At 48.0% G+C, this 12,682-nt stretch overlaps 1 protein-coding gene across 2 annotated transcripts in view; it reads left to right on the top strand.

Moving 5' to 3' along the window:
• The window catches only part of COL27A1 (collagen type XXVII alpha 1 chain), a 145,513-nt gene that overhangs the window by 107,240 nt on the left and 25,591 nt on the right, over nucleotides 1-12,682 (top strand). For both annotated transcript variants that reach the window (XM_071453813.1, XM_071453811.1), the window contains one exon: nucleotides 911-1,018. In XM_071453813.1, coding sequence (XP_071309914.1) covers nucleotides 911-1,018 — 108 coding nt within the window. The remainder of the gene's footprint in view (nucleotides 1-910; nucleotides 1,019-12,682) is intronic.

Below are 12,682 nucleotides of genomic sequence, written 5' to 3'. Positions count from 1 at the left end.
AAAATATTTACAATATTTTATTTATTTTGATTTAAAAAAAGCGGCTATACATTTACTTCTTACACTTCTATTATTATATTTCTGGTCTGTGTTCCAGTTGGTTGATCTTGCCAAATGCTGAAATTTTATTATCTGCCAGATTTTTTCATAAATTTCAACAATTGGTTTCACTAGGGGAGCTTTAAATGGGTATTGGGAAAATTTCTCCACTGAAAGGGTGGCCAGGCATTATAACAGGAAGTGGTGGAGTCACTGTCCCTACAAGTGGCACTTGGGGACATGGTTCAGTGGTGGCCTTGTCAGTGCTAGGTTGAAGCTTGGATTAATTCATCTTAAACATCTTTTCCAACCCAAATGACTCTTTGATTCTGTGATTCTGCAATTGCCAGAGCAGTGATTTGACAGCATACCCACTGCTCAGGCCATGGATGCTTTACAGGGCACAGTGACACAGTTTCACAGAGTGTTTATTGGAGCCCTGGGCTGATTTCTGTTTGGCAGCAGGAGCTGAGCAGCTGTTCCAGACAAACCCATCCCATTAAAATTCTTTCAGTATCCCAAGCTCAGGGCTTCTGGATGAGGCAAGGGAGACTTTCACATCTTGTCTGCCTGCCTCATTCACGTGGGAGGTTCAGGAGAAGCAAAGGGGTTCAGGTTACTCTGTGTAATGGGGGAGTTCTTTCTCCTTCAGCCAAGAGATTTTAAAGAAAAGAAACCTGGGTTTGCTCCTTTTTTTAAATGTCAAGTGTATTATGACTCATCCTCATTCATCCCTTTTCTTGCAGGCTCTTTTCCTCTCAGACTCCTGAAATATTAATTATGTGGTGGGGTTTTCCCTCGCAGGGACCTTTGCAGAGTGACCCACGTGTTGTGTGGGTATGAAAACCTCCCACCCTCCTCTCTTCCACAGGGAGACAAAGGAGAGCAAGGCCCAGAAGGAGAGAAAGGAGAGAAGGGCAGTGAAGGGCTGAAGGGGAAGGAAGGAGCTCCTGGATATCCCGGCATCCCAGGTGTCCGAGTGAGTCTGTGAACCAGCCCTGGGCACCCCTGGGCTCCTGCTCTGATGGGTTTGTGACCCAGGCCACTGCTCAGGGCAGGAGCTCCCCTGAGATGTAACTTGTCCTAAACATTATGGTAAAGTGTGTTGTTTTTCATGACAAAATATGTCCAGGAGAGGGTTTGGTTTTTCAGCTAGGAGTCACACTTGAGAATGGGAATCTGACCTGCCACAGGCTTTGAGAAATGAGGGATGTGCCTCCCTCCCACACCTCTGTAAGATGTGTTAGAGGGGGAGGTCCAGAGGACTGAGAGGGGCTGATTTTTCCCTGGTTGCCACATCTACATCTGCCTTGGGCCAGGAGCTTGGAATTGGCCACCTTGTGCCTTCTCTGATGGTTACTTGCTTGCTTCTGCTCTTCCCTTCTAGGATTTCCCCATTAAATATAGAAAACAACTAGAAGAAATCAGCAGGATATGAGTCATGAATTCTCAATGAATATCCTGGGCATGTCTGGGTTTTAGAGGTCTGATCTTGGTGCTGTAGAAAGAAAAAGTTTGATTCTGGCTCTGAGCTGAGAGGAAGCAGGGCAGTGCCAGGTGAAAGAAGGCTCTGCCCAGTGCCCCAGTGGGCTGCTCTGCAAGTCAGGCCTTTCTGCTTGAGATGTGGAGTTTGTCAGGTTGCTGACATGGTTTATTCATTGTGATTGTTGTCTTGGATCAGAGTTACCAGCAGTGATGGCTTTGCAAGGCTCACAGAGCAGAGGGGCAGCCCAGCTCAGTGGGATTCACTGCTCCCTGTGGCCTTACCCCTCATGCAGCTGGGAAACACACCAGCTCCAACCCCACACATCTGTGGAGAAGGAACAAGAAGCCCAAGTGTAAAGGCAGCTCTGAACTCCCAGCCTGGGCTGGGTGTGAAGCAGCAGGGCCAGCAGGTACTGCCGAGCCCTGGGTGGATGCTCCGTGGTGAAACGTTGATTTTCCTCTTGGTGCTGTTGTGGCTGGCTAAAAGGAGGGCAGGGAGAAGGGTGTGAGGGGATGGAAGCAGCAAAAAGAGATGGATTTATGTTATTTTTGGGCTGAGGTTGGGATTTGAGCACTGACTCAACTAGAAAGTGGAAACATTGGCTTAATGCTATAGTGCAGCACCATAAATGTGCAGAAGAAGCCCATAATCCTGCCCCAAATAAGGCCACCCTTGGCCACAGGCCCCTGTCCCCAACAGGGAGCCCTTTCAGGATTGGGATCATGCCACAGGCAAGGGTGGTCCCCAACAGCCCAGCTCCTTCCCAGCTGCAGGCTGGCACAGCTGGACAGTGGCCCTCCATGTGCTGTGCTGTACTTCTGGCTGCTTCACGTGTTTATATTGTGTATGTTTTAAGAACCAATAAAAATACGAAAATCATGCAAAAGCCATATTAAGTTATAAAGTATAAAATACAGATTCTGTCAGACTCTGTCCCTGCTGTTTGCCAGCATGTCCCTGGGAACATGATGGTGTTTTCTGTTTTATTAAAAAAAAAAAAAAGCAGTCAATAGAGCCAAGATTCCTGCTCATAATCACTCCCTTTCGGTTTGGTTTTTCTTTTTTACTGCAAAGTGCTATATTTCCATCTACTATTTTAATATACTTCTTTGTATTTCCTTGTGCCTAAGCTCAGGCAGACTTTCAGACCTGCACAGTCTCCAGATAGTGCTGCCTGCCCTGCCAGACACTGTTACCTAATACACAGCCTAGTGTTCCTCCTGTGCTCACTGAGGTCATTTAAATATGGAATTCCTCTGACAGAAGCACAAATTATTTTCCTCTTCCCATTACTGAGAATTTCATTCTACATTCCCATGGGGAGTAGAAATATCAGTGGGATCTTCCTTAGATTTCAGTCAAGATGAGGTTCACAGCTCAGATGGAGATAACTGCAAGCCCTCTGAGGGTCAGAAGCTGGAATATCCAGCCAAGCCATGCCCTGGAGGACATGCTGCAAAAGCCACCACAAACTGCACAATGCACAGAAGTCTTTAAGACTGCTGGACTAAGATAACAAAAAATCTGTCATGGGGAAGTTGTGAAAGTTGTTCACCCAAGGGCAGATATCAAGGTGACAAACTCATGTCCAGGATTTGTTTGCTGGCATAGAAGTTGGTTGGGGAAGGTGTTGGAGGTGCTTGGATTGGAGGGAGAGGGAGCATTTTGGGTTTGGATGTGCAGGAACTGAGTGATTCCACAGCACCCTGTTGTGAATGGTTCTAACACTTCTGATGTGACAGTGTCCTGCTGTCCAATAGTCACTTTAGATGGTGGTAAGAACTTCATCTTTGGCTATTGCATCTCCATTTGGCCTCTCCTGGCATCTGTGCTTCACCACAATCCTGCCAGGATCCAGTGATGCTTTCCTGGGCTTTTCCTCAGCTCCAGTATTTGTTGGGATTTCCTGCTCAGCTACAAAGGGCACAGGGAAGGTGTTGATGCTTCTGTGCCCTTAGGAGAGATGCACACACAAGGATCTGTGCAGTTACCTGTGCCAACAAACTCTAGCTCCATTTGGGGCTGTGAAGCTCATCTTCTGCTTCTGGAAGTTAGTTTGAGGAATCTGATGCCCACCTGCAATTGTGGACACGTAAAAGGTTCTCCTAAACCTTGGCTTGTCCCTGTGTTACTCCAGAGGGAGCACCCACAGGAATGTGCTCTCCATGGACAGCAACAACCTCTGGAAAAACCCCTTTTCATCACAGGGTTCTGCAGCCACACCATGTCCTGAAGGTTTGTCGTTAATGCCAAGGAAATGTTTAGTCTTAATCTTTATTTTGCTTATGTCTACAGGAATGTGACACTTCACTATCAAGTGTCCTTGTGACAGATGTAGGAAATGAGGTGCCAGATTGCTCTGAAAGGATCTGACTTCACTGCTGGTACATTTTCAGCCTGATTTGTGTATCCTGGCTGCAGCAGAGGCTGGTGCTGGCAGAGCAGGTAGAGGAGCTGGGGAATTTGGCACCACCAGCTCACACCTAATGTGGCAGCAGGCCAGCGTGAAGGATGGTAGGAGATTGGAGGCTCTGCAGTCCTGGAGCTCCCTGGAGATGGCAGATGTACCCCAGAGCAACTTGGAAAGCTGGAGGAAGCACAGAGGGTCTGTGCTGCCCTTTTGGGTCCTGCAGAAGAGAGACACTCACCTGGTGATCAGTGGGCTCAGCACAGGCACATCTGGCTCTCCTGAGCAAGGCTTCATTTTCCAGAGGCTCATCCTGATGCTGGTAGCAATGACTGCCTGAGCACAACCAAACTTCCCTCAGTGCTCAAGGAAGGTTTTCCAGAGCTCTTTAGCTTGCACTTGGCTCAGCCATTTCCAGCATTAACGTATCTGCAAACCGGTTTCCACTGTGGTTTTGAGTCTCAAACGGAAAGCAGCAGGGAGGCCCCAGTCGAGTCTCCAGGGGTGGTTTGTACGTGTTTCAGTGGATTTCAGCAAACAAACCTGGCAGCTGAGATGGTCCATGAGCTGCACAGCTGTGGCTGGCAGGGCTCGAGGCAGCTGGAGCTGAGATAAATGAGTATCCTCTATCTTTTGGTCACTTTGTCCAAGTTCACACTGCTCCTTTCAGCTCTAGTTCCTGCTCAGTGGAGGAATGGGCCAGTCGTCCCCCTGGCCATAGAAGAGAAATCCAGTTGGAATTTCCAGAGATGTGCACCTTTCCTGAGCTGCTTGCCCATGAATTATCTCCTCCCAGAGGTTTCTGTCTTCTAACACAAACTCACTGCCTTCACTTGACCTTGACTCTCTTCTGAACACGGCCATTTGCCCCCTGGTTTGAGCAACAGAAGGCTGAAAATCCCTTCTCCTTGCAGAGCACCAGGGACTGCTTGGGCACCTGCATTCAGAGAGACTGGCTGGAAATCCAGAACTTTTGTATGGGCAAGGCAGAGCAAGGATATTCTCCTCACTGTGTGGGGACACTGGAAAGTACAAGAGTCTGGTGAACTCTGGCAAGGCATCCCTCAGCAGCGCAAGTGTCATGGTGTGGTTTGCCAAAATAAAAAGATCATTTATCTGCTCATCTGTAAGGCTGTGAGGGAATAGTGCCACAGAGCCTGAAACACCCAGAGAACATCCCTGGAGAGTAACCTGCACTCACAAAGGATCTGACTGCCCATCAGAGCTGCTCATGGCATCAGAGGATGGTAAAAGAGGCTGAAGTCACTGATGTGCCACCAACAACCTGCCCTGAGAACAACCTCTTCCCCCAAAAAGTGTTTCCCTCTGCTGCTTCTCCTCTGCAGTGACAGCAAATGTGGCATTCCAGCCCTTCCCTGGGAGGATGACAGATGCAGCAGTGGCTGAGGAAGGCCCAGGCCAGTTGGAGGAGGGAGGTGATGGGTTTCCAGCTGTGCTCTGTGGCTCTGCACTGTGGTTTGTGTAATGTGCTGGTTGCCATACACGGCAGACATCTGATAGCAAGGGGTTTACAGTTCCAGGAAAGCAATTGGAGAGCCTGGAAATACTGAACTACAACATGCTCGGAAACAAGAAATTCCCTCATTGTTCAGCAAAACTGGGAGTCGAGTTCTTTTCACTTCAATTTTAACCTGAAATCCTATCTGCAGTGTCATTTGAGCCATGTCAGGACTCAGAAAGCTTCGAGCCAGACACTCCAGTGCTCTGAATTGCCATAAACAATTACATCAGAGAAGATCTTGCTGCCTTTGCCGGCCCCGTTGTGGCATGCAGATGTGCACCATCAGCCCAGAAGAGCTTGAAGGGCTGTAAATCCTTTTGCTCTGGTGCAACAAGATCCAAAGTCCTTTCATTTGCTCTTCAGGAGGGTAGACTGACAGGGCTGGGCTGGGCTGGAGAGCTGAGAAGGTTTTTTGAGGGAACTCACAAGATCAAGCCACTCTCCAGCCCAGTGCAGAGCGTGGAGTGAACTTGTGGCTCTTGGCTCTGGTGCTGTGGTCGCTCCCCAGAGCAGCAGCAGCCCCACACACAGCTCTGGATGGTGTCCTCAGGATCCTTCCCACCACATTTCTGTCCCTGTCTCATCTCCAGGCTACAATCCTGAAGTGGAAGGATGACTTGCTGGCCAGGATGGACCTTCTGCTCTGAGCTGGCAGAGCTGCAATGCCAGGCTGCCCTCTGGGCTCTGCAGTGCCAGGGCAGAGCAGGAGCATCTTCTCATCCGACACATTGCTCTTGTACAATGCTGTCCAAACACCACTTACAGCAGAATTTGTCCCAGAGTGGTTTTTGCTCTTTGTTCTTTTCTGTTTCCTGCCACTGAAAACACGATTCAAAGGTTTTCTGCAACAAAGCCCCTCGCTCTGCTGCTGCTGAATCCAGCCATTCTCTGCATGCACATGAGCTCAGCCACAGCTGGCAGCACCACATCCATGGCATCCAGCTCCCTGAAAACACTGAGGACAATCCTGGAGTCACCCCTGGTTTTAATCTCTGCTCTCCATGCAGGAATTTTATGGGGTTTTTTTGATAATGTACTGAGCTGTTGTTTCCTGGAAAAGCTGATTTTTGTGCCCTGGACCATGGGCTGTCTGTGCAGTAATTACTTGAATGAAATTTCTTAAAATGCCCCAGCTAGGGAGTGTGGGGTCACCCTCTGACTGAGCAGAGGAAGGAATGGAGAACACCAGGCTGGCTGTGCAGGGGAGGGCAGTGTGTCTGTGGTACCAGCAAGATCCTCACACCCTAAATCTTAGGAAATGAGTGTGTTACTCCAAATCCTGCCCTTGAATAAAGTGTTAGGAGCAGATGCACAGGACAGTAAAGGGGTCCAGGGTGATGCAGGAGGTCAGTCAGTGGCAGAGGGGGTCACAACAGACCATCCTCCTGCCCTACAGCCTGTCCTTTCCAGTAGCTGCTATATCAGGGGGGCAGTTCCTATACTGGAGCCCATTTTCCAGGGCTGAAGGTGTTTGCACTTGGCCTTGGTGTGTCCTTGAGTTACAGCCCTGGAGTATCATTGCTCGTGCAGACCAACACCCAGGAAAGCCATAAGCAGGTATTTGTCAAAGGTGAATAAAGTTGCTCAGAAATGCAGTGAAATATGCTGAAAACCTCTGCTTTGAAGAGTTTGAGACCAAGAGCCAGGGCAATGCTTCTCTGTGGAGATGCAGGTCTGGGTCTCTCTGTTTCCCCTCCTAGACCCAAGGTGGGCATCCCTGGGCACCCCTGCCCACAGCTGCAATCAGCTTCTCCTCTTGCTTTGACAATCAGTGCTGGTGGCCCCATGGTCAGCCTTTCCTGAACACCCACTTAATGCAGAGGTACATGCTGGATTTTGTTGTTTGGGCGATATTGTGTGGGACTTTTCCCCCTTTATTTGCCATTCTGCTCTCTGTGACTCAGCCCAGCAAATCCACTGACACCTTTGGAGCAGAGCAGGGCTACCTGTGAGCCCTGAGCATCCTGCAGGGAATCACAGAGCTTTCCCAATCCCCAGGGAACTGCTGCTTGCAGCAACTGAGGCTGCTCTCCAGCAGCTGAGGGGCCAGGCTCTGCTGCTGGGGAAGGCAGCCTGATCCCAGCTGGTCTTAGTTTAGAGTTAACAGGAGTCAAAATGAGCCAGAATTTGAAATAAATCCCATTGGCTTGGCACGGTTTCTTTCCTGACTCAGACGAAGGAGACACACTTTTTTGGGCAGTTGCTCCAAGATTCCCCTCCTTATTGCAAGAGAGGATTTCACTCCCCTCCTCTTCCACAACCCCAGGGCATCTGTGTCCTTCAAAAGGAAGCTATTAACCCTTAGTGTTTGGGGGAGTGTCAGTCAGAGCTGTGCTGCCCAGGTGCTCTCTCTACTCTTTTCTTTCCCATTGTCAGATTCCAGCACTAATTTTTTGGAGCATTTTGGTTTCACTGTGTATGAAAGCTTCACAGCTCAGTGGGGATGGGGCCTTGCACTTTTCTTACACTTTCCACTCATCCATCAAGCATTTCAGTGGCATCTTGTCTCCTGTGCTTTCTTAGAGATGAAGAAGGAGAGGCAAAGAGAGTGGGGAAAAAAAGGATTATCCCAGAAACAACAAATTAGTGGCAGTTCAGGGCTATCAGACTGAACCAGAGCAGCTCAGAGCACACAGCACTGCTCTGTGCAGGACTCTTTGCTGCCTTACACTGTGGCTGCTCAGAAAAATCAAGTTAAATAGATCTCCTCCTCCACAAAACTGAAAGCAGCAAGTTTCAGAGCAACAGCTGCATGCAGATAAGAGTTTGCTCTTAAGCAGAGAGTTCAGGATGCACAACTTGGGGTTGGATTCCCATTTTGAGCCGAGGAGCTCAGCTGAAAGGAAAGTCACAGCCACTCTGGCTGCAGCCTTGCCATCCAAGACCTTTTTATAGGATTTCCCCAATTTGCTGTTTCTTTGAGCACAGCCAGCTCTACCTGCACTCCCCACTCGGGTTTCCACAGGCAGGCCAAGAGCCCATTACTTCCCAGTGCTCCCAGTGAAACCCTCTGAAGCTCACAGCACAATCAGGTCTTTCTTCTCGAGAACAGTTGAGTCTTTCTTCTTTCCCCATACTCATTCAGGAGCTGCTGCCCTGTCTCCTCCCCTTCCAGACTACTGCTAGGCAGAGTGATTATGAAATGTGTTTCTTATAAATCCAAAACATTTATGTCTTCAAATGCCCGGCCTAAATAATCCCACTAATTTCCTGAGTGTTTGTGAACTGTCCTCCATGGGGGGAGGCTTCTCTCCATCAAAGTTTATTAAGTAGAGGTTCTCATATGGAGACATTGCTGAGCAGTAGGAAATTATATGGGGCTTTTTCATTTCCCTTTAAATGAGCTCACTGGCTGGGCCTGGACAATATGGGCATGGTCATCCTATGGTTCATGCTTCCTACCTTTATTGCTGCTTTTAGTTTTCCTGCCCTTTTTACATCCAGTGCCTCAAACTATCTTTTCTTTTTTTCCCTGTCACCATGTCACTTTTTTCCTTTGCTCAGTAGCTGTATTCTGGTGGTTCTGTTTCTTCCTGCCTTATTTTTGGGAGGGAGGAGTGACCTCAGACCTTCACTCAACGACACACACACACAAAAGAAACAATAGTTTGAAAATATGCTCCTGCTCCACAGCAGTCCTGAGCAATCCTGAAACAACCTGAGGCAAGCTTTGGGAAGCTCTCCCAGCAGTTCTGTGCCCTGAGAGCTTCCTTCCTGTGCTGTGCTGTGCTGCAAGGAAGGCAGGAACACATTTGCCCTCTGGAATGCCAAGAGCCAGAGCAGGATGGTGACTCACATCTCTGTTAGCACTTCCCCGACCCACTGCCTGCAGCAAGAGCATCACTGGCTGTGGGGAAGTTTGGGTCAGGATTTTGAGCCCTGTTTGTTGTTTGGCTCTGTTCAGGGCATATCTCTCTGCAGTTCATTCAACTTCCTTGTTTTGTTTTTCTGGATGCTGTTGTCAGAACATAGATTTCAACTGTTGATGTCTGGAGAATTTAAAGCTGAGCTGCTCATCTATTTGCTCCCACTAAACGTTGCTGTTGTGCTGGGCAATAGATCTGACTTTTCTGTCAAGGCCATCAGCAGCTGGAAGTCTCTTTTTCTTTTTCTTTAAAAATTAACCAATTTGCATTGGAAAATAAACCATTCTTCTTTCCCTTAGGGGAATATCTAAGGCTATACTAAAAAAAATCCTTGTAAATCTGTGTCCTTACTGAAGATGACAGTGAAATTTTAAACATGCTAGACCTAAGACTATAATTTTTTTTTTTTTGCTTTCCTTGGATATTTTGGCATAGCTGAAGGCATGTGACTTAATAAAACTGCTTCTTTCCACTGTCCCTGGTCACAAATACCATCATCATCTGGAGGTACTGATATGCTTCTCTAGTGAAGACTGCAGCATATAAAGAGAAATCACCATTTAAAAATAGCCCCACTGATGGAAGAAGCTTGGAAAGAAGATATATTTTCTCAGCAAACCAGTAACCCAAGGCATACAACAAAATGTGTACAAACCTTGGGAACAAAAGCACCAAGTGTTCAGTGCCTTGGCACAGTGACCCAGCTGATGTGAGTCCAGCAAAGGGAGCTTGGATTTCATTATTTTGATGTGCAGGCTTTTGTACATCTTCTGCCCTCACTCCTATCTCTGCTAAAGAGAGAAGAAATCTTAGGAACCTGAGGAACTTCACACTGCAGTAAAAGAGGTACCAAAGGGTGCTGCATTCCCAATGTACTTTGGGGAGAGCCTGGATGAAGATAACATCTCATTGAATTTTATTTTTATCCTTTCTTTCTTTTTTCGTCCTTTTCTGGCCCTAATTTTTTTTTTATCCCTGGACAGATGAGTCAGAAGAATGGAGAGAAAAAGGATGGGACTATTTTTGAAGGCTACCAAAGTTGTTGCTGGGTTTTTCCTTCCCTGTGAAATGTGCAGGGCAGTGCAGTGATTTCTGGGAACTGTGCAAACCCCTGCATATCTGCCCTGGGAACATCTGGGATTGCAACAGCAACCACATCTGGATCATCACAAGTAGAGATATCACATATCTGGGAACCCCAGACAAGTGCTGAACTGCCTCTAAATTCATCTGGGCAGAATTCCTGTGCATTTGGAGAAAGCATATCCAGGAAAATCAGACGCATGGTAGGCTTCCCACTCACCAGCAGAGCTTGCTGGCCAAAGTCCTAGAAAGCGTGCTGGGAGAGCAGGGAAATGTCCCTGACTGATAGAGCTCATTCCTCTCGAGGAGGTGACTCAGGAACTCAGAATCTGAGCCACGTCTCTGCCCGTGGCGTCGCCAGCGTGGTTTGACCCATTTTCTTACGCCAGCCAAGCTTTTAACCAGTGGATGAGAGTCAAGAACAGCAAGGGAGGCTTGGAACGAGGTCTCCATGGCTTCCTGTGAGTGACAGCTCCTCTCCCTGGCACTGACAGGAGCTGGTGATGCTGCCAATGTTGGTTGGTTTTTTTTCTTCAGCAATGGAGAGAGAGCTGCACCCCAGCTGGAGGACCCAGGAGAACCTTCTGGAGCAGATGAGCATCCCTGCTCCCTGAGGCTGATGTGTCATAAGGGGAAGATGGTACAAGGAGTTTGTTGGAGCCCATATCTCTGTTCACACCCACCACCAAGGGAAAAGACAAGCTGAAGGAGGCCTGAGAAAGTCTGAGAAGCTGTTTGTACTCAGCACAGTCTCACTGTGGATTGAGCTCAATTTTGTGAGCAGGAGGTTGTCAAAGTTTGGTTTGGTTTTTGTTGTTCACCCTCTCCCAGATGATTCTATCTGTACTCCGTGATGGTGAGTGCAAGCAGGAACTTGAATGCTGGCAGATTTTAGGAGCAGTGTGGAAATTTTGTTTCTCAGATGGGAAAATTTAAAGCCTAAACTTGTCTTCTTGAAAAACAAAGACATTTTCCAATGCAGGGTAGAAGCTTCAGTCATGAAACTCCCATGGGAGATGTATCCTGGTGGAGGGAGCCAGGCTGTACCTCAGACTCTTCTGAGGTAGCTGTGAGATCCTCATGACCTCCCCATGAACGGGGACCACCTGCTCTGCCCAGTGATAAAGAGTGTGTCTCACCAATGTCCTGCTATCTGCATTTTTTACAGACAATATAACACTTTCTCAGCCTGGGGGTGGAACCTTTGCATGGAAATCTTTGTTCCATGAGCTGCCACAGCACTGCAGTTCCAGGAGCACACCTGAGTGTGCAAAACTGCTCTGCTGGAGCAGACCAAGGCCTTGGCCATCACTGGGTTAGAAACAGATCTAGCTTAAAATGGGCTTTCTCCTGTCTGCAGGAAGCATCTACTGCTTGTGCTTCCACAAGCTCTTAAAGGACAGTCCAGGGAGACTGATGGAAAAACACTATGCAACTGATTAAAAACCCCAGTTGTCTCATTATTCGGTCACATCTTGTTTTGACAGCAAAGCTTTTTGACTGATTCTACTATTCCCTGTCCACATTTTTAAGCCATAATGTGCCAGGGCACTGCTGCAGAGCAGGGGCTGTGGAGTTACTGTGCTTCAGGTGCTGAGTACCAGGTCCCACAGTGAGCTGCTGTGGAGCTGGAAGGTTCTGGCCATTTCTAATGCTTTCATTAGTGAAATCAGTGCTTTCATTCTCTGTACTCCTGTCAGAAGTGTAAATCTTGTGGGTGATGCTGGAGGCTTGGCACCCATCATCTGCCACGGCTGCTCAGCATCTGTGGGAAAGCAGCTCCAAAAGTGATCTCTGGGAAAGTGGCAGCAAAAAATAGCACACACAAAAAAAAACCAACCCTGAGCAGTATGGAAGAGACACAGAACAAGGCTCATGTGCTCCTCTGCAGGGACCTGTGCTTTGTGAAGCCTAATGGTGTTGGCAAGGTGGACTCCTGAAATGTTTGACTTGGGTAAAATGGAGCTATTCCCTCTGGGGAAGTGAACTGGCACAATCCTTTAGGGTTGGAATGAGGCTGAATTGCTCCTTTGTGTTCAGAGCAGGCACTTCTGAGGCCCAGGTTTCAGATCAGAGTGAAAACCCCCCGATATGTCTCACTTTAAAAGTTGCTTTTATTCAGCTGAGACTGCAACACCAACCATGATGAAAATTATACCTTCTTAGCTGGGAGGAGGGGAGCAGAGGGAGAGAGGTGGTGCTGTTGTGGAGATGCTGTTGGAAAGTTTGTCACAATTGTCAAAAAGCATGAGTTATTTTCTTCAGTTATACTTTTTGCT

Source organism: Agelaius tricolor, unplaced genomic scaffold (assembly GCF_023055355.1).
Source record: "Agelaius tricolor isolate 1412-34295 unplaced genomic scaffold, bAgeTri1.0.p SCAF_37, whole genome shotgun sequence".
Taxonomy (NCBI): domain Eukaryota; kingdom Metazoa; phylum Chordata; class Aves; order Passeriformes; family Icteridae; genus Agelaius; species Agelaius tricolor.
This window is presented reverse-complemented; position numbering and strand designations above follow the sequence as displayed.